This window comes from Oncorhynchus keta, chromosome 17, assembly GCF_023373465.1.
Source record: "Oncorhynchus keta strain PuntledgeMale-10-30-2019 chromosome 17, Oket_V2, whole genome shotgun sequence".
Taxonomy (NCBI): Eukaryota; Metazoa; Chordata; class Actinopteri; order Salmoniformes; family Salmonidae; genus Oncorhynchus; species Oncorhynchus keta.
In genome coordinates this window covers 26,318,284-26,344,572 of record NC_068437.1, presented here as the reverse complement: position 1 = coordinate 26,344,572, position 26,289 = coordinate 26,318,284, and the positions used below count along the sequence as shown (strand labels likewise).

Genomic DNA, 26,289 nt, shown 5'->3' with positions numbered 1-26,289 from the left:
TGGCATGTCGGACCCCGCGAACACTGGTTACTGGTACGTACAACACAACCACCTACTAGCCTAACACATAACACTGTGCGGGTCGCTACAATATTATAATATAACTGAATGTGTGATGGTGGAAATCTACAGTGCAGGTAGAAATATTAAGTTACACAATTTGTACAACCCTTGTCGTCAACTATCTGTAGCGATGCTTGATGAAATATCAAGATAATTGGGCTCTAGAGAGATATGGTGTGGTGACTTTAATACTCATAATAGTTTATGGGAAAGCACACATGTAGTTACTAATGTTAATATTGTGGAAGATATGATGGAAACAAGCATTAGTATATCTTAATGACAGATGTGGTACAAAAGTTGATGTTAGAGGGGTTACATCCTGCCTGGACCTCGCAATGGCTTCTAACTCTGCATCTACAGTCGGAAGTTTACATGCACTTATGTTGGAGTCATTAAAACTTGTTTTTAAACCACTCCACAAATTTCTTGTAAACAAACTATAGTTTTGGCAAGTCGGTTAGGACATCTACTTTGTGCATGACACAAGTCATTTTACAACAATTGTTTACAGACAGATTATTTCACTTATAATTCACTGTATCACAATTCCAGTGGGTCAGAAGTTTACATACAGTAAGTTGACTGTGCCTTTAAACAATTCCAGAAAATTATGTCATGGCTTTAGAAGCTTCTGATAGGCTAATTGACACCATTTGAGTCAATTGGAGGTGTACCTTTGGATGTATTTCAAGGCCTACCTTCAAACTCATTGCCTCTTTGCTTGACATCATGGGAAAATCAAAAGAAATCAGCCAAGACCCAGAAAAAAATTGTAGACCTCCACAAGTCTGGTTCATCCTTGGGAGCAATTTCCAAACACCTGAAGGTACCACGTTCATCTGTACAAACAATAGTACGCAAGTACAAACACCATGGGACCACGCAGCCGTCATACCGCTCAGGAAGGAGACGAGTTCTGTCTCCTAGAGATGAACGTACTTTGGTGTGAAAAGTGCAAATCAATCCCAAAACAACAGCAAAGGAGCTTGTGAAGATGCTGGAGGACACAGGTACAAAAGGGTCTATATCCACAGTAAAACGAGTCCTATATCGACATAACCTGAAAGGCCGCTCAGCAAGGAAGAAGCCACTGCTCCAAAACCGCCATAAAAAAACAGACTACTGTTTGCAACTGCACATGGGGACAAAGATCGTACTTCTGATGAAACAAAAATAGAACTGTTTGGCCATAATGACCGTCGTTATGTTTGGAGGATAAATGGGGAGGCTTGTAAGCCGAAGAACACCATCCCAACCGTGAAGCACAGGTGTGGCAGCATTATGTTGTGGGGGTGCTTTGCTGCAGGAGGGACTGGTGCACTTCACAAAATAGATGGCTTCATGAGGAATGAAAATTATGTGGATATATTGAAGCAACATCTCAAGACATCAGTCAGGAAGTTAAAGCTTGGTCGCAAATGGGTCTTCCAAATGGACAATGACCCCAAGCATACTTCCAAAGGTGTGGCAAAATGGCTTAAGGACAACAAAGTCAAGGTATTGGAGTGGCCATCACAAAGCCCTGACCTCAATTCTATAGATTTTTTTTTTTGCAGAACTGAAAACGCGTATGCGAGCAAGGAGGCCTACAAACCTGACTCAGTTACACCAGCTCTGTCAGGAGGAATGGGCCAAAATTCACCCAACTTATTGTGGGAAACTTGTGGAAGGCTACCCGAAATGTTTGACCCAAGTTAATAATTTAAAGGCAATGCTACCAAATACTAATTGAGTGTAGGTAAACTTCTGACCCACTGGGAATGTGATGAAAGAAATAAAAATCTGAAATACATCACTCTCTACTATTATTCTGACATTTCAGATTCTTAAAATAACATGGTGATCCTAACTGACCTAAGACAGGGAATTTTTACTAGGATTAAATTTCAGGATTTGTGAAACTGAGTTTAAATGTATTTGGCTAAGGTGTATGTAAACGTCCTACTTCAACTGTATGTGTGAATGGAATCAATGATTCTACTGTTGGATGTGATAATTTCCAGATTTTGTGTACCGTGAACTGTGATATTACTCTTCCAGGTAGAGTACCATTCAGAAGTTGGGGCTTTCATAAAGCAGACTAGGAAACATTTGGTGATCATTGCTTAAAGTCTGTTGGACAGTTGTCTTTTGAGAGGCTGGGTGATGTATGTGCTGCCTCTGTGACCTCTGATTTTGAGTGCTGTGAATTAATATGTACCAGTGAGTAAAGTGGGTGGACTGAAGAGTGCACTGCGGCTATTTGAAAAAGTAATAGGGCTTACAGAGTGTTGCGTAGGAATGACTCATGAGGATCTGGTTGATTTCCAAAGAAATAGAGTTTTAGTATGTAGAGTCATTAAGTACGTCAAGAGAAATGCATGGAGACAGTTATGCTCTACAATAGACAGGGGTTCTGAGCTGGGGGATGTATGGTCTATGTGGAAGAAGCAAGTCCACTCGAATTCCAGTTTTGGTTGTGGGTCGAAAAATGGTTGTAACTAATAAAGAAAAAGCTGACTTGTTGGGGAAGACATTTGCTAGGGTACATAGTGGGGTGACTTTGGATGAAGTACAGTACCAGTCAAAAGTTTGGACATACCTGCTCATTCAAGGGGTTTTCTTAATTTTTACTCTTTTCTACAATTGTAGAATAATATATTTTATATTTGAGATACTTCAAAGTAGACACCTTTTGCCTTGATGACAGCTTTGCACACTCTTGGCATTCTTTCAAGCAGCTTCACCTGGAATGCTTTTCCATCAGCCTTGAAGGAGTTCCCAAATATGCTGAGCACTTGTTGGCTGCTTTTCCTTCACTCTGCGGTCCAATTCATCCCAAACCATCTCCATTGGGTTGAGGTCGGGTGATTGTGGAGGCAAGGTCATCTGATGCAGCAATCCATCACTCTGCCTCTTAGTCAAATAGCACTTACACAGCCTGGAGGTGTGTGGGGTCATTGTCCTGTTGAAAACAAATGATAGTCCCACTAAGCACAAACCAGATGGGAAGGCGTATTGCTGCATAATGCTGTGGTAGCCATGCTGGTTAAGTGTGCCTTGAATTCTAAATAAATCACTGACCGTGTCGCCAGCAAAGCACCCCGACACCATCACACCTCCTCCTCCATGCTTCACGGTGGGAACCACACATACGGAGATCATCCATTTACCTACTCTGCATTTTACAAAGACACGGTGGTTGGAACAAAAAATCAAACATTTGGACTCATCAGACCTAAGGACAGATTTCCACCGGTTTAATGTCCATTGCTCCTGTTTCTTGGTCCAAGCAAGTCTCTTCTTCTTATTGGTGTCATTTAGTAGTGGTTTCTTTGCAGCAATTTGACCATGAAGGCCTGATTCACGTAGTCTCCTCTGAACAGTTGATGTGTCTGTTACTTGAACTCTGTGAAGCATTTAATTGGGCTGCAATTTCTGAGGCTGGTAACTCTAATGAACTTATCCTCTGCAGCAGAGGTAACTCTGGGTTTCCTTTCCTGTGGCGGTCCTCGTGAGAGCCAATTTCATCATAGCGCTTGATGGTTTTTGTGACTGAACTTGAAGAAACTTTCAAAGTTCTTGACATTTTACGGATTGACTTACCTTCATGTCCTAAAGTAATGGTGGACTTTAATTTTTGTTTGCTTATTTGAGGTGTTCTTGCCATAATATGGACTTGGTCTTTTACCAAATAGGGTTATCTTCTCTACCTTGCCACAACACAATTAAGTGGCTCAAACGCATGAAGAAGGAAAGAAATTCCACAAATTAACAAGGCACATCTGTTAATTAAAATCTATTCCAGGTGACTACCTCCTGAAGCTGCTTGAAAGAATGCCAAGAGTGTGCAAAGTTGTCATCAAGGCAAAGGGTGGCTATTTGCTTATCACTTTTTTGGTTACGACATGATTCCATATGTGTTATTTCATAGTGTTGATGTCTTCACTATTATTCTACAAATGGAGAATTAAAAAAATATATATATTGAATGAGTGTGTCCAAACTTTTGACTGCTACTGTATATAAACAATGCAGGTGTGAGATTTTAAATGCTCATGTTAATGTGTATAAGAAAAGTGATACTGTTGACTCTTCTTTGGATGCTGATTTTACCATGCGTGAAATTCATTCAGCTGTAATAGGCTGTGGATATACAGCCCCAGGTCATGATCAGTTGTGCTATGTAATGTTTAACTATCTACCTGATGAAGTCATACATGTTCTACTGGTATAATTTAATATGATTTGGAGTGAGGGGGTTATACCTTCTGGTAGGAAACGTGCAGTAATATTACCTTTTGTAAAGCCTGGTAAAGACCCTTCATGTGCTGATAGTTATAGACCAATAGCACTGCCCACTAACTCATGGAGAATATTATAGTCAATAGGTTGTCATATTTCCTTGAACTTAGAGGTTTATTGAGTCGATGTCAAAGTGGAGATGACAATGGTATTCCACAAGGCAATACTATCAGTCCTATTTTGTTCAACATTATAATTAACTATGTGTTTTTGAATGTAGGTAGGTGTGTTCGGGCTTCCCTATATGCTGATAATGGAGCTATTTGGAAGAGGGGAAGGAATGTTTCTCGTGATCAAATCTTTTCAACAAGCTATAGTGGATGTTGAAAGATGGTCGATTGACTGGGATTTTAAATTGTCAGTGGCAAAGTCTTGTATGCTTTTCTCGAAGGAGAAAGTTACTGATAATATATTGTTGTTTCTGTTTGGACAGGCTATGGGGAGGGTTTCTAAGTACAAATATATGGGTCTATGGTTCAATGAGCAATATACATGGAAAGATCATGTCATAAATGTTGAAACAAAGTGTAAGAAGGTGGTGAATTGTTGATGGATATTTATAGAGCTCTGATCAGGACGACAATTGATTACGGGTGTATAGTTTATGGAACTGCGGCGAAGACTTGGCTTCAGAAGCTGGACAGAATCCCGTATATAGCTTTAAGGATATGCATGTGCCTTACTAGTGGAGGCAGGTGAGATGCCTTTGGATAAATGGCTAAAAAAAAGTGTAATTCGGTTGAAAAACTGTGAGGTTGAGCATCCTACTGCTACTGTTCTAGATGATGGTAGGGAATATGCTAGTAGACAAGACAGTGGTTTTGGTTGGACAGTTGGAAAGCTATGCTGATGAGAGTGGTTTGAGGGAGTTTGTTCTTGGTTGCAACACTCACTACCGCTTTCCAATCTGCCTCTGGAAGCAACATCAGCACAAGAAATGGGATTCCATGGCCGAGCTGCCGCACACAAGCCTATGATCACCATGCGCAATGCCAAGCGTCAGCTGGAGCATGTAGCTGTCATCTGATATCTGTTAAAATGGGCCCACATTATTCTAGCAATCTCTACATCCTATTCATTTTATCAAGTATTTACCTAGAATTGAGCTTTTCTTAGAAACAAGTCAGTGGGCTGCTTATTTGGAACAGATTATTGTCACAGGTGGAACCAATTGTAAATAACCAAGAGATCTCATTGGCTTCTTTAGAAGGGGGAGCCCAATTCTGTTTCTCCCCCTTCTCTGTGAGTCCACTCTCACGCCCCCCTAGTGCATAAAAAATAAATGATTGGTCTTTATGGTGGGAAAGTCCCTAGCTAGCCTATACTTCGAACAATCAAATGCTTTAAATAATTACAAATCATTGAAGTGGAGTACACTGTGCACAAGTTAACACTTTGGGGATGGGGAGAAATGGAAATGGGCTCTAGTTGATTTATGAACTCTTTTCTTTTTGTTTGAGGTGCTGCCACAGACAGGAAGTGACGCAGTCCAGAGGTATGGTTGTTTCCTGTTTGCCCAGAGCATGGCCAGAGATACTGTATATATTGACAAGATTGTCTTGTCTCCTCCCTAACAAAGGCAGGAAGGCACGCGGTCTGCTTATCGCTGTATTACCAAGTCAATAGATTTTGATAGGCATGGATCCTCTCATTTCGCCTCTTCCTCTCTTGCAATTTTGATTACTCGTCCTAATCCCAAATCGACCCATAGGCCTAAACCCTACGCCCTATGCACTTGTGGAGATCTGAGATGTTTTGACAGGTGTATCAGCTGATATCTCAAAGTGCTGTACAGAAACCCAGCCTAAAACCCCAAACAGCAAACAATGCAGGGGACTAGGAAAAACTTAGAAAGGCCAAAACCTAGAAGAAACCTAGAGAGGGAGGAGTCCTCTTCTGGCTGTGCCGGGTAAGTTATAACAGAACATGACCAAGATGTTCAAATTCATAAATGACCAGCCCTCAAACATGAAACTGGAGCAGCAAGTCAGGTGATCCCATGCAGGTAGTCCTGGGGCACTGAGGGCTCAGGCGAGAGAGAGAAAGAAAGAGAAATGCATATGTGGGGTGGAGTCCTCTTTTGGCTGTGCCGGGTGGGATTATAACAGAACGTGGCCAAGATGTTCAAATGTTCATAAATGACTAGCTGTGAACTGGAGCAGTGGGGACACCCCCACGTCAGTGGGGACACTTCAGGCGGAGGAGTAAGTTTCACACATTCACCCCTCAAACATACTCAACAGTGATCCCAGCGTTGAGCGCAAATGTAGATTGGGTCACGGCACCACTGTGAAGGACGTTTTCGCTGCTTGCTTAGCGAGTACAGCTTCTTTCCGATTCGGCCCATACCTGGTGCGAACTCGGGACTTCTGACTTGCTAGCACACATGACCGTCCTCCTGAATTTTTTTTTTACCAGTCGGCACCACCCGAACAGCTAGCTATTCGCCGGCACAAGTGGGGACACTTCAGGCTGAGGACTAAGTTTCACGCATCCCCATGTGCTACATAAGCAAGGGTTAGTGCAGTGTTAGCACACTGTTACAGTGCCTTCAGAAAGTATTCACACCTCTTGACTTTTTCCACGATTTGTTGTGTTACAGCCTGAATTTAAAATGGATTAAATTGAGATGTTCTTTAACCAATTGCCTACACACAATACCCCATAATGTCGAAGTGGAATTGTGTTTTTAGACATTTTTACAAATTCATTCAAAATGAAAAGCTGAAATGTCTTGAGTCAATAAGTATTTAACCCCTTTTATGGCAAGTTTAAATCAATTCAGGAGTAAAAACATTAATATTTGAAAGGAAATGACTAGCTCTAGCACATGCCTAGCACATGCCTACACCAATCCTATGCTTTTATATTTGTTGTCAGTACTGAACGAGCGCTCCTGTTTAATCCCACTTACATTGCCTCTAGCTGGATCCTGCAAACCTTAACCAGCAGGTCATAGCAGGCCGGAATGAAGAAAACACTACATGTTACGCATTCATTTGCAACACAAAGAAGAGTATATATTGTTTACAAGCTGATACATTTTGTAAGGTTCCACAAAAGTTGAAGGTTATTGAACAAACATATTAAATAAGAAAATCTATAACCAATTGCGCTCTAATAGACACTAGATGGCGGCATTTATTCACCATGACACTGGGAGGTGCGTAGCCCTTTGCTTCCCAACTGTTCAAGGGGTGGAATTTCACTCTGGGATGTGCTGAAGCACTAAGTAAGTTTATAAGAATAATGTCCTGCATTGTGACTTGTAGAATAACCCTTAAATATCAGACCATAAAGGTGATTACCAGGTTGTTTTTGTAAAATATAATTTAATGCTGGCAAAATATAGATGTACCAATGTTTTCTAGGTGCCCGGTTACATTACAACATGCCTGTAGGCTTTCTGTGTACTTTGAATTGTGGAATGGTGATGACTATGGGCTGTCAAATGCTGCTTTTAGATCTATTTCTGAATTTTACAGAAATATAATTTTTATTTTATTTATTTATTTTACCTTTATTTTACTAGGCAAGTCAGTTAAGAACAAATTCTTATTTTCAATGACGGCCTAGGAACAGTGGGTTAACTGCCTGTTCAGGGGCAGAACGACAGATTTTGTACCTTGTCAGCTCGGGGATTTGAACTTGCAACCTTTCGGTTACTAGTCCAATGCTCTAACCACTAGGCTGCCCTATAGCTTTGTTTGACACTATTGGTTTTATCAAAATAAAATGTCTGCATATTTGTTTTTATCAGATCTGCTGTCCGTTTGGAATTAATTCTAAGTCGGACACCAAGGCTGAAAACGAATCAATCTGGTTACTGTTTCCTGGACACCTGGTATTCAAAACAGTTAATGAGGGCTTCAGCAACAACAACTGACAGGGAACTGGGGCCTAGTCTAATACAAGACAAGCATTACAGTTACAATAATAATCCAAATCTACATAAATAGGCATATTGATGAGCAATTCTTAATTTCTAAAGCATGTGTAAACAAGTACTTATAATCAGGTACCATCGTGATTTTATAGGCCACTGTAAAAACTGTAAGCTATATTTTTAATGTCTAACAAAATAAGTTTGATCAATGTTGCATTCATATCTCCTCTGTCCATTACAATGTGCGGTGTCCTTCTAGATTTCAGCAGTAGAGCTGACCCCTAACCAGTGTAGATGTCAAGAGAAGCCAGACTTCCCAAAAAAAAACCAAATAAAATAATTTATCTTTCATCTCTCTGTGTTTCAGAATTTTCATTCAATTCATAAGAGGCTGAATTTAACTCACCGGAGAAAGCTTCTGAGCGAGTGAAACAGCGCCCCTCTGTCTCTCTAGGTTTAGGTCATCTATCTGATGCTGTCTGGTCCAAACAAGTATGACATTGTTGCCGAACGTAGCATTGAATAGAATGAAAGGGAAGCCAGTGAGCAATTGGCCTCCCTTGATCAACAAAAGTATAAAACATTTGCCATTCAGCGTTGAGCTAAACTGAGCAAGCTCAACTGTGAATGGTCCTGGTGCACTAAAAAAAAGTGTCAAGGGAAGCCAACTTAGGGTTATAAGTCAATTGACAGAAACAACTTGAATTGTTGCATCTGGTTGTGTTGTTACCCTCTGGTGGCTAGCTAGCTAGCTAAAATTGTCCGTTTCCTAAAAAAAACATGAATGGAGATAGGGATTTGGACTTGTGACTTTACTTCATTCTCTATACTCGTGAATGAATATAACAGTGATTCTGATCCAACCATTAATTCATCCTTTACTGTGCCCCTGGCATGGACACAGAAGTCAGAACCGCAGCCACATCCTATGTAGCTTATGTTGATTGGACTAAATTGTTTTTGCTATATTTTACTTGTCACTGTATTAGATTTAATGATGTTTAATGATGTTGAAATTATGCTGGAATAGTGGAGGCAGCTCCTGTTTTCTTGCTCTTGTTTTTTTGGCGACTTGCGGTAACTCTGTGGTTCTAAATCAATACTTGTTATGTGGTCCGAAAATGTCAGAAACATTTGCTTGACCATGCTTTATGTCATGTAACTGTCTGTTACATGCAATATGCTTTGTGAACTAAACCGGACAGAGGTTGCTTTCCGATTTGTTATAAAACAAAGGTGTGGTTGAATTTATTCTGCCACTGTCATCTTATTGTCTCGGCCTTTAAGCCTATTTATACAACGGGTGGGTCTGATGCTGATTGGTTAAACCACATTAACTCTGGCTACATCTATGACATTAAAATGCCCTTTTACTCTGTTCCATTTGTCTGCCAATCCGCTATGTCTTCAGCTCAGCCAGGCAATTTATAAACTTGATCACCACTATAAAAAGCATCTAGATATTATCTCACATTTCTTTTTTTACATTTAGTTTTCAACAGCGGAGATTTATATAAACCTTGCTGTATGTCTCTCTGACATTTGCAACATTGTTTCAATATTCAAATTCGATCTCCAGCTGTCGAATAGTAGTGAAAATGTGGGTAGTTGGGATGAGACAGGCAGGCAGCTTTTCTCAGCCAGTCAAAATCACGAATCAGCATACATTTTTATGGATAGAAAACAGATCAAACTAAACAAAGTGCAGCTAGTTTGCAGTCTTTCCAGCTTCAGAAGTGATTGTGTTAGCTGTGTTGTTGGCTAGCTCCTCTAAACAACAGTGTCTTGACGAGAGAGCACATTTTCTATGCCAGGTGAAATAGCGCCTCATTAGCTGATTGTTATGGATGTATCCAAATAAATGTCACTAGAAAACACCTTATGCAAATGCAGCTACTTTGTTGTTATTCTGGCTGCACTGTTAGTTGGCTAGCTAGCAAGCAAGGGAGGCGATTGTTGCTAGCCAGTATGGCAATAGAACATTTAGAACGAATGACAGGGTTGCGTCCATAGATGCAGAACAAAAAGACTTGGTCGTGTCTCTGGCAACCAAACCGATAGAACGAACGACCAGCCGGCTTGGGTAGCAACTCTAGTTTTGTGTCAAGACTTTATCTTGTGTAAGGATGAAATAGAATGAATAAAAATAATGTTTTTCTTGAAAATATGTAAATCGTTATTAGAATATGTTGGTAACCCGTTGTATAAAAGTGATACTGTCCTCGTAGCCAACTTTGTCTTGGGCCTAACAACACCTGTGTCAATATATCCTCCAAACCCTGGCTTCTCTGGCATTATCACTTAAAAATCATGGTCGCAAGGCATATGAATTACCAGGTAATAGAGCAAACAACGCAATTATTGCAACCCAAATGTTGTAATATGCCTTTTTTTCTGGCTTCCCAAGTGATTTCACCAACGCACCGCTACTATCCTTAACCACTGATACAGGATCTGATTGTTCTTCCCCTAGTTATTAAGGTTAGGGTTTGGTAGGGTAATCTGATCCAAGATTTGTAGCAACGTGTAACTTCTACCTCAAGCTCATCTGGCACCCTTTTGTTTTTCCATTGCAAAGATAATTCTGGTCTGATTACAATACTATTGACCTGCACACCCTATCTACTCCTCCTCTCTTTGGGATGATCACTATCTAATAGTATAAAGCATGATTTATACAATGTTTTTGTATAAATCATGTTTTGGGGGTTATTCAGTCTGGCGAGATCAGTGATCCTCCCAAGCAGGGAGGGCTTACAGCGCTTGTTGCTAGGCTGTGGTTCTTTTTAAAGAAAATCTTCCACTGCAAAACAGCAAGAGCTATTCTGGCTTTCATCTTATTGGTTGGTGATGGGGGTGGAGTACCAAGGACTGAACACTGAACAGGACATTCAAAATGGCGTTTATGTTATTGCTGCTTCTTGCAAAGCAATGCAGTTACAGTCTATCCATGAATTATTCAGTTATATCTGTATGCAAGAGATAACATGGTCAATGCACTGTTCAATAATTATTGAGGTGAATATAGGGCTATGCAACACGTGATGTAATAAGTGTCTGCTGAAATGTTTAGTGAAATATACAGGACAGGAGGAATTAAAACAAAACTGTGTTTGATATTCAAAACTACAAATTATTTCACTACTGAAGTTTGTTTATATCTTGCCTTTAAATGGTCTTCATAAACACATTTCTTAGGAGGCACACAAAATGTGTATTTAAATGCATAACATACACAAATAACCCTTTGAGAATACATATTTGGGTAATGTAGGGGAATCTTGCAACAATGTATCCTTCCTCCTTGTAACTAACATTAGATGCATTTCAAAACGTTGAGCACAATGTTGCATATTGACTTCAATTAATTGTAATAATGTAAACCTTCCGCGCAGAGGCTCTGCTACCCAGGATGCTGGTGTGTTTCAGAGGAAGTTGTATGCGCTTATGTTGAAAAAGAGGGGGCAGAGCTGTATTGAACAGGATAACAGTTCAGGCAGACGTAGTGGGAAGGACAGACCGAAGAGACGAGCCCACAGCACAGCATGGCAGAGAGAAGCACAACTGTCAGGGAGAAGTTCCCGATAAAATACGAAAATCAGAAAGAAATGCGGCGGCCGCGTGGTAGAAGACAAGGGATAGCGCCCGTCTCACATAGGGGTAAGTATCTGAAAGAAAAACACAGTTTTCCCCTGTAAAGGCGCGGTTAGAAGATGTGGCAATATGGTGGTAAGAGCGAGGGTTCGATAGTCTGTTGTAAAAATGGCCATGGTGGGGTCCCCTGCCAAGAATGAAAAGGAAAAACGATTTTCAGACTGGATGTCGGTGCGGTTGAAATTCTAATTCGTGGGATGAGTAGAAAAAAATGTGTTGTGTTAGCCTAAGTCAAATATAAAGAAACCTAATATGATTGGGTACACTTTCGAGTTCTAGAACCTACGCATTTAAAATGTGCTTTGTCCTTGAAAGGGCATATGCCCTTGTCTGAAATGGACAGAGGAAAATTTAACTAAATTGAGTACACCTTAAAATACATGTTTTATTTGAGTGGGTCGAGAGTAAGATGAAAGTATGAATCATTTTATTGTGATTTCAATAGATAATATATTATGAGTGAATGTCGATGTTTTTCCATACAATTAATTTAAAAAATATATATATTAAAAAAGGCTTTATTGCCAGGTTTAGTAGTTACTTGTTGAAAAACATTCCAGACAGGTAGTTAGGCATAACGTAATATTTTGGTTAATTTGAACAGCAATTAATAATTAATTAAAATTAAGGTAAATCAATATGTTCGATAATGTTCTGTATGTACTTTCTATACATATAACACAAAAGGTTTATTATGTTCAAATGAAACTGCCATGTCTTGAGGAGCATATAAGCTATTTTTCGAAAATGTAAAATAGGGTGTTGCCTTTTAACTCGTTGTGGTACAGGATGGAAATAAAAGCCACTGAAAATGTCATACATCGTTTTTAAAGGTTATTGTTTCTAGCTGTTATGAAGATGAGATTTGGGAGTAACTTTAGTTTTTTTCACACTTGACAAATACAAAACTATTCACTTTATCACAATTCATAGAATAATTATTTATAAATGCACCCTTTTCCAAGACACAAAAGTTTATGCTGTCCTGGCCAGATTATTGAAATATGTTCATACAGTGAGGATGAGATTGGTTTCATAGATATTTAATGTAATCAAATTGAGGCTGTGTTATCACCTTAATTAAAGCTTAACATAAATGTCTCTGGGGCTGAGAAAGTCTAAAAGTCTTACTGTTTAGAGATACTAGATTAAAAAAAAAAGATGTATAGATATCGTCTATATGATAGTATTCCAATAACAATTCTTACAAATTGTCTCGATTTTGATACACACACAAGTAATTGGATCAATGGCCACAATGCATATTTATGTTTTTCATGATGAATGTATAGTATTTTTTTTTGACATGCATGCATTTGAAATGTGTAAATGCAGATCAGTTGCCTTAATACAAATGGTTTTATATCAACAATTAATTATGGGTAGATAGTAGATTTTATTTTTTACCCACTTAAAGTCATGTAGATGGTTGCCTCTGTAGCATTTGTAGTAACATATTTGAATATACAATTCTGTAAAGATGTGTAGAATCTCTATCAGATAATTTGATGGCATTCTGCCATATTTAGTGTCATTATATAATTGTTTTAATCTGACATGTTATGATAATCCATTCTCCTATTTGATTTATTTCAGGAACCATTGAAGTTAGAAAAATGGGCTGAAAGAAGAATACCAATGTTTTGATATTTGAAAAAATGTAAGTTTGTGAGGGTATTTTATGCATATTAATGATTTAACCATGAGTGTTTAATTAAGCGAGTATGATTCTCCTTACTGTCATATAAGACTTACCAATAGGTTGGGCTGTTGGCCTGTTTTCACTTTTGTATTTGTATTTTTGAAGGTTTGTCATCCGGATGGTCAACCATATTTATGACTAGGGGGATTGGAATGACCAAGACTTGTAAGTATAAAATGTTACCTTTTAATTAAAGCCTGAGCAGATAATAAAACCAGACTGCATGACACATTTAACATTAAATGCATGACGCACAATAACAAAAAAAGAGGGAAAAAGATGGAAATAAAATGTTTAATGTGAAAGATGATATGGAAGTGTTTAATAAACCTTGTATCCTAAAACGAGTACATTGTAACAAAACATTTGCATTATGTACACACTTGGCATTATTCTGCGCCCGTTCAATATTTGAAAGAAGAACAAAATAAACACAAGAAAGTAGTCACGATACCAGTATCTCGATACTACAATACCAGATTTTCCTTGGCAAAAATGAAAACACAATGCAGACTTAACGCTAAGCTCCTTAACCTACTTTTGACAAATATTGTGTTCTATAGCTTGCAAAATAAACTAATGTGACTCTGGGTGGCGTCAGTCATTTTCCTCAAGAAATGTAGTCTGCTTCATGTTTTTATTTCCTTTGCTTTGTTACTTTCTTATAATGGTATCGTGACAATATAACAAGAAAGAGTTAATATGATTTGTCAAAGTTTTTAAAATATGTATAAGTGTACACTTGCCGGTACTGTTATGCTCGTTGCGACCACAAGAGGGCAACATAATTCACTTACGTTTAGCTCGTGATGCTAACATGACGTTGCTTCAAAGCTGAGAGGGTTCCTGTTACGTTTGCGATTTGTGACTTATTTTCGAAATTTGATTCTGGATGCATATGGTTACATTGCAGTGCACAAGGTCTCTGTTAAGTGCTTGCAAAATGTGCTGTTTATCCTTTTGGGGATAACTAACTGACATCCATACATCAGAAGGGAAAAATAGGTAGCTAGGTAATGGGTAAATGTATGATCTCAGACAATTAAAGAACACAGCAAATTACAGGTATTTTTAAAATATGCCTATTCGTCTGGCTCAACTCAATCATGCCTAGGCCTAAAACGTATGATCATGAAAGTCTCCGTTCAAGTGCTCCTTGGAAACTAGTATTTACAAGTTGTTGAAGTTGCTATATGACTTAAGCCTGATGTTCTTTAGAAGTCGGGATGAATGAGATGAGTTTATGTAGTAAGTTTTATACTAAGATGCTAGCAAATAAGCTAGCTAAAATTGCTATAAAAAGTAGCTAGCTTGCTAATGTTGACAGATGGTCAAATTAGCTACATTAACAATCAAGAAGATGCCATTTTAGTATTCTGTCCATAACAATACATGTTTATCATAATTATTGTGATAATACACAAAATTCGTATATTTTATGAATCTTTAAATTGTGTTTCAAAAGGTGAAAAGTAATATGTCATAACTCGTAAACTGGGGTTGCAGAATTTAGTCATTTCATCTTGGCGAGTCATCTAAATGTAAAATAATAAAAAGTTGGAAACCAATATTTTTTTGCTAGCTGACACTGCTTGACCGGCATATACAGCATAGCTCCAATAAACCTGATAATTTCAGAGGTGACATTTTGGGGAACATATCTTTGGTTTGCATTGACTTAATCCAAGCTAGATTTGGACTTAATTCCAGAGTTGACCACAACTCATGGTCTGTTGTATTTGTTGGTCACCTAATTTCACCTCTTATCCCTAACAGAATCAAGGCCTGAACTGTCATTCCCTCCCAATGAAATAAGAAGACAGCTATGTGTAAGTCATGTCTTTTTATCTGTGCTGTAACAAATGGAATGTTTCTTCAAATATCTGCTATAACACTTTCAATACTGTACTAAATCAATTACATTTTTTTTTACCTCTGTTGCATAATATTTAAGTAAAGGTTGTGATCTTTAGCGCAAATAGGTAGGTCTATTTATTGGTAATGATAGTAGGGTTCCCAGTTATATATAATTTAGAGCAATGATTGTAACCAATTGAGATCAACAGAGATCTCCCACCTTGGAATTGTACCTCATCTTCCAGTATTATTGAAAGATGTGTATTCCGGTGAAAGTTAGAACACTTTAGCTAAATCAGTTTAAAGTTGCTCATCTCTCCCTTTTGGTATAAGAAGCCTTGTAAAGGGTATTTTATCGTATCACAATAATTCAAGACAGACTCCTCCCCTTTAAAAAAAAACATTTGCATAAAATATGCCCATACTCCCCCTAGAAGCAGCATATTTTCCCTAGTAGCTGAAAGTTTCCATTCATTCTTGACATTCCTGATAGCTTCTTTAAGAGTTCCTCCATCTTTCAAATATTCCCGGATTATTTTCATGCCTGTGACATATGCCAGCCCATCATGTACTATGATTATTCACAACTGCCCAAATCTATCCTTTAGTCTCTTTTTCTTTTAACAAACTTAATCATTAAAAAAAAATTCACTTCATCTCTATGGTAAGGTCAGTGTATTCTGACAATGCATAGACTATTAATCTATAGTACTCTTATTGTCTCATCTGGTATAATAAAGTAACCTAGATACTACTACCATTATGTTTGACTTTTCCAACAATGTTAGAAAATAGTGAAACTGTTACACTTAGGCCACACTGTCTTCTGTGATACATTTGGGGCGGCAGGTAGCCTAGTGGTTAGAGTATTGGGCCAGTAACAAAAGGTTGCTGGATCGAATCCCCGAGCTTTCAAGGTAAAAATCTTGTCATTCTGCCCCTGAAAAGGCAGATCAGCGGCACTGTTCCCTGGTAGGCCGCCATTGTAAATAAGAATTTGTTCTTAACTGACTTGCCTAGTTAAATAATAAAAAAATTCAGTCTCTTTCTTTAGTAAAATATGAAACGGGGACTAAGCCTGTATTAATTAGACCCAACCCACCTCTACTAATGGATTTCTGTGCATGGCCCTACTGTCCACTGAATGATAATGTCAAACTAAATGTTCAACGGAAACTCCGTTTTCTTGGCAGGATCCTCCAAAAACTAACTTTGTTGTCACCTGCTGGTCAAGAACTGACATCTTGGGTCGGAACCTGCCCCTTGTTTTTCTTGGTTCATATGAATGTGTAATCCATTTTGAGAAAAATATGCTTTTATTCTCATACCACATGTAGATTTTATCTCTTCCTTGGTGAGTCTCTGCTGGTCATGTTTGGAAATTCTGGAGGCAGGGTGCATGCAGAGGAAGCACATTTAGCATATTTTGTGCAGTTTAGCTCATGCATGATTATTATTTTTGTAGTTTTGTGTTTTGTTTACAAATCAAGCTGCAATAGTTTAGAATCAACCGTAATGGTTCAGCAATGTCAGTTGTCCAAAAGTGTTGGAAAAGGAATTTTGCAAGATTATGAGATTAACTCATGCCAACGTGTACTCAATGTGATTCTGGTGGGCCCCCTAATGGACAGTTTAAGTAGTTTTGCCTAGCCTGACAGCAAAATAATAATAAACCGTATCAAGTTAATGTTATCAAATTAATTGGTAACATCTAAAGAGCATGGTGCAATTCCAGAAATAGATCACAAACAATGGCATAATTCGTTTTTCTGCTAATTTTGAGAAATAACTAATTTACATGATCCACATTCAAATATAAGTTATAGTGAATGGTCATATGTTTCAATTAACAGATGTGTTAGAACATTCCATTTGCTTAGCTTTTAATTGTGCATGCAATTTTGTTGTATTTCCTGTTTTGTCTTTTGTTTCCAATTGTTCAACTCTAAAATGTGTTGAATGGTTGCTATTGAATTGCATAATGCTACGTTCATGTGCTCTCGGAATTATCGGAAACTCAGGATTGGGATACTTCTGTAAAGCTCCCTGAATCGCCATCATTACGTGTTTCCGACATCCAAAACCGATCACAACAATCTCCCACGTAGGAAATAGTCGTTGTACTCCCGACTTTCCCAGTTCAGATAGTTTTGAGGTTCATACTAGAACACTTGCATTACTTTTAGTATTCCATATATTTATTCACTTCATTGTCTTCGGTTCATGTTTGAAAAGCATGAGCATCTCTGCATTTAATTAGAGTACTGTTTTAAAAGTGATAAAAGGCACACAATGCCATTTGGGCAAATAGGTCAGAATTCTGAAATATTTATATTTTGTCCAATCTGTTTGCAAATTACATGTTATATGTATGGGAGCAAGGATTCAGCCCTTAATGCTCATAGATATATTTTTATTATTATAATATTTTTTTCATTGATTCGAATTGCGATATTTGTTACCGCATACTGCAGTAATGTACAGACATTTTAAACTTCTGGGTTTCATTACCAACTTGACTTTTAGCTAGCTATTCAGAATTGGAATCTTTGAGTTATTGATGCTATTTTGGACCCAAAAAAATCCACCTGATGGGTTTGGACAATAGTTCATTATTAATTAAATGTAATATAATAAATATATATATATTTTTTTTACTCATTTCATCTTTTTCTTAATTCCATTAAAGACCCAATTCTACTGGACATTGAAGTGGAGACAACTGCTTTGTCATCAAGATGGCGACTGGGATTTGGGAGCTAATTGTATTTTTGAAAAGCTGACTGCTTGGATTTTTCTGGATTTTATTTGACTGTGTCAATTGGAATTACTTAAACTTTCACATGGACTCTTGTGCTGGGGATTTTTTGGACTCAGTTGTTTGAATAGGCTATTGTAATAGTTGCTTTTACTGCATTCAATTAGAGTACTTTTCTACTTCTGTGATTTCCTAATGCGCTGTTATTTATATTAAATAAAACAATGTTGTTTTCACAATTCTGACTCTTTCATTGGTCAATATGCTACCCAAGATTGTTACCAGACTATATTGTCTATTTTCTAAATGTGAAAATTCTAAATACAAAATTCGAATCAATTTCACAAAAATGTAATGACCTGTCTGGTATTTTCTTGGGCTTCTTAATGCCTCCAGTCAGTGGAAGGGATACAATTTTAAATTGCATAAATAGTGCTAGCTAGTAATTACTACCTTTACGTAGGATCGAGGGATGTAGTAGAAGGTAAACGCAAGTAACTCAGTTTACGCAACTTTTTATTTGGGGAATCTTCACACACCTATTACGCTAAAGTTTTTTTTTTTTTTTTTTTTTTTGCTGAAGTGTTTACATTTACTTGTCTCCATCTCAAGCATTGCTTAGCAACTTACCTTTGTGTAACACTACATCCCTGGTGGGATAATTTCCTTTCAAATTAATGACATCATACACTTTGGGTACCATTTATACACTCTAGGTAGGACTTCTGTCCACAAAATCTGATTTGCGTGATTAGATTTGTTTTTATACTGAAGTCAAGTTAAAGTGTATGGCTTATTGTGATTGATGCAGTCCATGGTGAAGTGGCTGGCTAATCTAGACTATTAATTAAACCAATAAAAGTTATACACTGCAGCTCTACATAATACAAAGACTTAAAACAGAGCTTTTGGCAAGAACTGAAATGGTGTCCAAGGTTCTTTGCGTCTAAAATGGCTCCTGAAGTCTTATTTCCTGTCTGAACAGGAAGTGATGGGTCTCAGTGTTTTAAATATTATTGTTCTACTTTAAACCCATTTTTGTTTCAATATGTATCTACATTTGTCAAATGATATCCTCTTGACGTGAAGAAACTAAATAAAAAAAAAAATATAAAAATGTAATATAGTTTTGCCGTTTTTATACAAAATTAAGGGGGTGGGACTTTTGGACATCACCTGAGTGTGGGGTAAATGGAAATAACGTCAATCAAAGGCAAAGCTTTCAGAGCTAGGAAGGAGCTCTAGATGGCGGATGAGCCTTGGGAAAGGGAACAATTAACTGGGCTTTCGTCAGACCTTTTCTTTTTCATGAAATCAAGCTCGAATATGACGCGCTATTAATATTTGTTTTACTTAAAATAAAACGTTACTATAGTGAACAGTGAATTAGGTTTTCTCCGGTATTTAATGCGTTTTTCGTCGTGTAGATCCGTTTTGCAGCGTGTATGCGCGAGTCGTTGTTTTCTCTGCCTAGGTTTGGCAGCCATGGCGCCCCTCCATTTTTAGTGTGCTCTGTGAAGAGCTCTAGCATTTCGTCTCAGTATCACTTTTGTGAGGGTTCATTATCCTATTATCAACATTTAGTTTTTTTGTGCCTGTTTATTTTCATTCAACCTTTTTAAATTGCATTTATTTTCATTTTAGTGTCATAAGTATTAAAGTCTGCTTTTGCGGATGTGAATCTAACTTCATTATACCTTCCTGTACATGGAATAGGTATGTTTACGTTTTATAATACCTACCTACAAATCGATTCTTTTTTCATTTATCACAGTTTAGGCGTTCTTTGTTTGGTGACGCAGTTAGATTTTGTGCATGTGGCTCGATCGGTGAATCTAATTGAAATACACTCAACACTTTGCTTTTTGTTATCACAGGATGTCATCAATTGTCATTTATTAATCGATAATGTATATAGTAATATAAATAATGCCAGTTTTAAACGTCAGACACAATGCTGATGGCTTATTTCATAACGTGAAGGTTTTTACTGTCCTCTGAGCAAAAACAATCTTATGGGAGTTTTATAATGGTCCATCCCTCTAACTTTTGACAGTCAATACCAGGACATAAGATCATCAAATCAAACGTGTTCAAGATAAAACGACGATGAAGAATAAGAATAAAAAGCAAGAAGATGAAGGTTCGACTCAAAGCAACGCATCAAGGTACGATCTTCTATATTTTCACTTTTTTACATTTACATTTACATTTAAGTCATTTAGCAGACGCTCTTATCCAGAGCGACTTACAAATTGGTTTTTGACATCTGTCTTGATTGTTTACCTTGACAAGCATGGTTGATCTACTGTGAACATATTTGCTACTTAAGTTGTCCCGATTTGTACCCGTTTCAAATCAATGACCTTGGTTTTTAATAGCCACACCCTAATTTTTCTTAGCATTTGTTACACTAAATACTGAACTTTCAGGCTCTTTGAATTACATCTTTACCCACATGTATACAAACTAGAAGTTTATGGCTTCTTCCCCAAGAACAAATGCATGATATCAATATGTGTTGTTCCATCGTTACATTGTAATATGACCTTGTCTTATTAGTCGATACTGCATTGCACCATTTGAACATACAATCCTTATTCTTTTTTAAACATTTGAAACCTCTAATTTACTAATGTTAACATATGGGGCTGAGGGGAATATTCAAATTAATATCTTATGCGCATTATCATTTGTTTCATCTGCATAGACAACTAACGTTATGCAGTTTAAGTTTTAAAGACACCTTTGTCTTCATTTAAGACAGTTGACTACTAAAGCAAATGTTAACTTAGACATTTTGGTAGCCTAAATCATAAACTATTGTTTTGATGAGAACTGTTTAATGTATAGTAGGCCATACAATCACTCTTGACTGAATGTTCACAATATTTTAGTTTCTATTTGGCCTGTTGATCTATTTACCTCCTGGATATCTTGTTCTCAGAACTTCATGTGTTTCTCAGCAAGAAAGGGAAGCTCAATATTAGTTTCACTGATAGTCAGTCCTCTTGTACATTTAATGTTTTATTTCACTTTTACAACATGTTTGTTATGTATAGCCATTTCAAATAGTTATTCAATTAGGTTTATACTGAAAGTGTCTATTCACGTTAACTTATATGGGGAAACAATTGTTTTTGATGCCTTTTTCCATTTAATTCAGGATTATTATTGGCATCAATGAATCTCTATTTTTCTGAAGGGATCATCATGTCCACACATCTGACTAACCATTGACATGTTGAATTTTGCACACCTTAGGTGTTCACTAATTGATTTATGTTGACTATGAACTATGTGGTAATGCTCCAACTACATTTTAGATCTTATAGGACAGCTTATTCTGATTTAAATTGAGTGACGTCCTCAATGCTCAATAACCCTTTTAATTCAGCTGTGCTTGTGCACTAGAAGTTTGTACAACATCAACTGTGTTGGTGATTATGAGTTCCTCTTAGGCTAATAGCTGTTCCATGGTATCAGAGGCTAAGTGCCAAGATGGTAAACATCATGTATTGCAGATGTTTTCATGGTCTCATGGACTTAAGAATTTATTTTATTTTACAGATAAAGGTATAATCTAAAGTTGGGATTCAAATGTTTGAAATGTATTATCTCTGTGTTGGAAACAGAAGGAACACAAAACAATGTAATTTCATCATCAATAAAAAGTGCTACATCTTCTTAAAGGACCTCATGTGCTCAGTTTATTTTGATGCCATGTGGGAGATAGTCATGTCTGTACTGTCAAATAATCATTCTTGCTTGCATAATCTAATGGTAGTCTTGAGTTTAACATGAGCTCTGACAATATAGTTTTCCATTATATTTAAATAATTTCATACACTGGGGGATGGTAAGTGCACATTGCTCACACCTCTGGTCTACCAATGATAGTTTTAGACTTAAGTCATGGAAGTTACTAATGTCATGTGTAGGCCAATGTATAACTAACTGGTGACTGCATATCATAATTAAAGCCTAATAGGGCCAACCTCATATTTGTCATCTATTACATGGCCTATATTTTGACATTTGGGCCAGTTTTTGTAACTTGTCAGATGTCACTGACATCTACTACAACCATAGGCTTTCATGAATGCTTCAACTACAGGCCTGGTTGGGTTGCTCAAGAGATAAGCATTACATTTGTTATAGATTTTGTCAAATGCAAACTTTTCAGCTAACTGCCCCTAGTCCTGAATGTAATTGATAATGGGTCAGAAAAACATGACATGAAGGCATGCTGTCAACCAAGAAATGCTGTGCAAGTGCATTTGCTGTCCTGTTGGCAGCCATTTTAGTAACATGCACAGTTTGTCTGTCCTAAAAAATCCTAATCTACCACACTTTTGACTGCTCTTGTCCTGATAGAATATTATTTTCAAGCACATAGAAGCAAGATGCACTGTGAGAGCAGATCACTATTAAATGTTCTTTTAAAATGTGTTGCATGAAGTGGAGTCCACTTTAAATCACAAAATGGCTCTTGCTTTGTGCTGCATAGACTGACTTTCTGCATTAGAACTGTATGCTCAGGACTACAGGAACGGGAACAGGAAGTGTTTCAAAGGTCAGGGGATTGTCTTTTGAGCTGGGATTGGCTCATTCCTCACCTAGCGACCCACCAGCCTGTAGTAGTTCAGTTACATTTTTTGTCCCGCCCATGTGTGACCTAACTAAATGGAGGGAGTCACCCACTCATGCGCTTGCTTAGTCAGCAGCAGCTACATTCTCACTAGAGGAAGGGGTTTGAGCATTTGTTGCTGGGTGACTGATTGGTGGAAACATTACAATACCTTTTTAATATCACAATCCAATACCTTTTGATATCACAATAAGAACTTATTCAAATCCTTCCCCCCTTTTTTCTTATCTGAATGTTTATATAAACATTTCATTGTTAATAAGATATATAATATTTATTATAGGCTTTCCTAATTTACCCTGTAGTTATTAATTGTATTCATTTAACTACAGAAATTATGTATCATAAGTGACTAAACAATGGTATTAAAGCATGGCTTCAAATGAAGAAATTGTGTTCCTTCGTTCTATTCTAGCAGCCGACTCCATGTCTGAACCATTCAAGGTCGTCTTGACTGGATTTGATCTGGAATTAGGTACCCCCTATAGTCTATTCAGGGTACTGCACATTCCATCATGGCAAATTTAACTAATGCAATGTGGGGCATAGACCGGTTTACTCCCTTGTGTAATTTGCTGTGTTTATGATGTAAGAATTACAGTTAAATAAATACACGTTGCAGTGATTTGTTCTGGTTTCCTTATGAAATTCAATTTAAATTGAATAATCTTTTTTCAGTTGCATGTAACTTTCAAGCTAAAGTACAGCATGAATATGGAATATTTGGTTAGATCACTAATAATGTGGAGTGTTTTCAATGAATCAGGGCATGGTTTTGTCATTGTTTACATACATTAGTTAAATTATGCTTGGACTGACAAATTGTATAGGTTGTGATGTGCTCTTGAGGTGAATATTATTTCAGATCTAAATGTTATAATTGGTTGTTTGACGGAATCTCAGTAGGTGCTTCATGTTGTTCGGTTGAGTCACTGTTGGCCCTGTGTACTGAGGTGCGTTCAGTTCGCTTGGACGTTTGCTGAAAGGTTTGTACTGAACGACACGTTTACCAAAACTGTCTTGAACAGACTTTTGAGGTACGTTTGCTCCCGTTTGGTGGGTGTGGCTTGAAGCAATGAGTGATGTCTTTAAAGGGCAGTGGCCATACTGATAGCGTTCCCCAAACCACAACCCCGCCCCGTTTTTCAACTGATCGTAAAGTACAGCACCATTTCTGAAATTGAACGTCCCAGAACGTAAAAACGTGCTGATCGCAGCCCTCGTGTGGCATTGGCACACAGGACTTATTTGGCGCCCTCTACTGTTTTACAACAGGTTATAGTTGTTTGTGAAGATTTGTAGGCTATTTTAGGAATTGAATGAATGTAAAGAGAATTTTAGTCTAGGAAACTTTTTAAATATTGTGGAAAGGTCTTTCAGCATGACAATAATAATATGCACCACTGTTCTAGGTGACCTCCAGCAGGTTCTCTTGCATGGGGTTTAGTATTTTTAAAGATCCGTGTAAGAGGATTGGTTTGAGGTGGAGAGAATGGGCTTGTTATTACAAAGTTACTCTGAGCACACTATGGTGCTATGAGTCTTCGGTTTCCTCTCCACTAAAGGCATTAGCGTTGTGTGTAGTCTTTTCAGTACTACAGGAACTCTATATTTAACATGTTACACATTCCGCAGCTTTTTCTACTTTGTGGTATAGGTCAAGGTCCCGCAAACTCAACTCTGTACCTCGAACTCAGGTTCCACTCTGTTTTTTTTTCATTGTTCCCCTCTAATCAGGGACTGATTTAGACCCTGGACACCAGGTGGGTGCTGTTAATTATCAGGTTGAACAGACAACCAGCAGGTTCTGTATCTTGTAGGGTAATAGTTGAATACCCCTGGCCTAGGTTAACATGTCCTACATACTAAACCTAGATTCCATTGCCTGCTGCTGTACCCTTGAGCAAAGGCACTTAACCCACCACAACTGCTCCATGGGTACCCAGTGTGGCAGCCCCCTGCTCTGATCTCGTCAACCTGTATGTGTGTCTTTCATAGGGGTTGGGATGAAGTGAGAGTCACATTTCCATTAGGCCTTGTGTACAATTGGATTAATAAAGTGATCCTAATTTGTTGAGCCAAATCAGTGTTTAACAATAGGTCGGAGGTCAGAGAAACTGTTCATAAAATTTGATTTTTATTGACAAGGAAATTATTGTATAGATTCCCAAATTAAAATCCACCACTATAAAAGGTTGATACTATACTGAACAAAAATATTAGTGCAACAAGTGTTGGTCCAATGTTTCATGAGATTAAATAAAAAAATCCCACAATTTTTCCATACACACAAAAAACTTGTTTTTCTCATTGTGCACAAATTTGTTTACATCTAGTAAGTGAACATTTCTCCTTGGTAATCCATCCACCTGACAGGTGTGGCATATCAATAAGCTGATTAATAAGCATGATCATTACACAGCTGGAATGTCCATCAGAGCTGCTGCCAGAGAATTGAATATCATTTTTTACATATTTTTTCTTTAGTATAAGTAGTGCAGGAATGTTTTATTTACACAAACTCCATATTTTTTTTATACTATAGCAATTCGGCCTCTGAAGAATCAAACCACTCTGGGTCGGAGTCTGGGAGTCAGTCGGAGAGTGAACAGGGCAAGGAGAGGAGAAGATCGCACCACTCTGGAGAGTCCAACAGTTCCTCTGAATCTGGGAGCCAGTCTGGGTCTCAGAGTGAATCCCAGCAAGCCTCAGCGGAGGTCAACGACAAACCACCAGTTAAAAAGAGAGACAATCTGGCAGATGTAAAGAAGGTAAACAAAGCAGGGCCTGTACTCCAAACTGGTTGTATTATGTAGGGCTGAAAGGCCCTTGACGTTTTGGAAACAAATATATTACACAACAGCGTTGATGCATGGACACTGTGCATATTTAGAAAGGGAGTAATGCCTCAATTCAGATGGAGACTGAAAATGTCAAGGAGAAAGTGGAGGCAAAGATGCAATAATCCAATTTGGTTTTTGATTCCAGATGTGGGAAGAGCATCCAGATGTCTATGGGGTCAGGCGATCAAATCGCAGCAGGCAAGAACCTGCTCGTCTCAATATTGGAGCCGGGGTAAGAAGTGCAACATGAAATATACTGAAAATGTCCATGTACTAAAAGTCCGACCCCACTAAAAATGTATTTTTTCCTCAAAAGGGGTTTGCACATGCAGAAGTTGCATCATCTAGTGTATATGATGTGGATTTATTGGTGTCTCATTCACTGTAGCTGCAACCCCTAACGGCAAAGCCTAATATCTCATTGAGATGTAATCAATTTCAACACATTTGCAGGGTAGCAGTGACTCAGAAGGTGAAAGTCCTAAAAGAAAAGCAACACGACAAAAAAGGAAAGAGTGAGTATTGAGATTATTTGATGTTTATTTCTTTTCATTTCAGTTTCTTCTGTATTTTGATTATTCTTATCAA

At 37.8% G+C, this 26,289-nt stretch overlaps 1 protein-coding gene across 6 annotated transcripts in view; it reads left to right on the top strand.

Annotated features, from left to right (window-relative positions):
* Positions 1 to 11,656: 11,656 nt before the first annotated feature.
* LOC118396710 (chromodomain-helicase-DNA-binding protein 2-like) overlaps positions 11,657 to 26,289 on the top strand; it is a 38,919-nt gene continuing 24,286 nt past the window's right edge. Inside the window, exons 1-9 of one of the 6 annotated variants that reach the window (XM_052465758.1) lie at positions 11,657 to 11,896; positions 13,487 to 13,550; positions 13,698 to 13,757; positions 15,369 to 15,421; positions 18,139 to 19,923; positions 20,264 to 20,375; positions 25,404 to 25,629; positions 25,847 to 25,933; positions 26,155 to 26,216. In XM_052465758.1, coding sequence (XP_052321718.1) covers positions 20,317 to 20,375; positions 25,404 to 25,629; positions 25,847 to 25,933; positions 26,155 to 26,216 — 434 coding nt within the window. In that variant the 5' untranslated portion in view covers positions 11,657 to 11,896; positions 13,487 to 13,550; positions 13,698 to 13,757; ... (1 more) ...; positions 18,139 to 19,923; positions 20,264 to 20,316. Of the gene's footprint in view, positions 11,897 to 13,486; positions 13,551 to 13,697; positions 13,758 to 15,368; positions 15,422 to 16,642; positions 19,924 to 20,263; positions 20,376 to 25,403; positions 25,630 to 25,846; positions 25,934 to 26,154; positions 26,217 to 26,289 lie in introns of all 6 variants that reach the window. The other 5 variants (XR_008066426.1, XM_035791079.2, XM_035791080.2 and 2 more) reach the window with 5 other exon arrangements.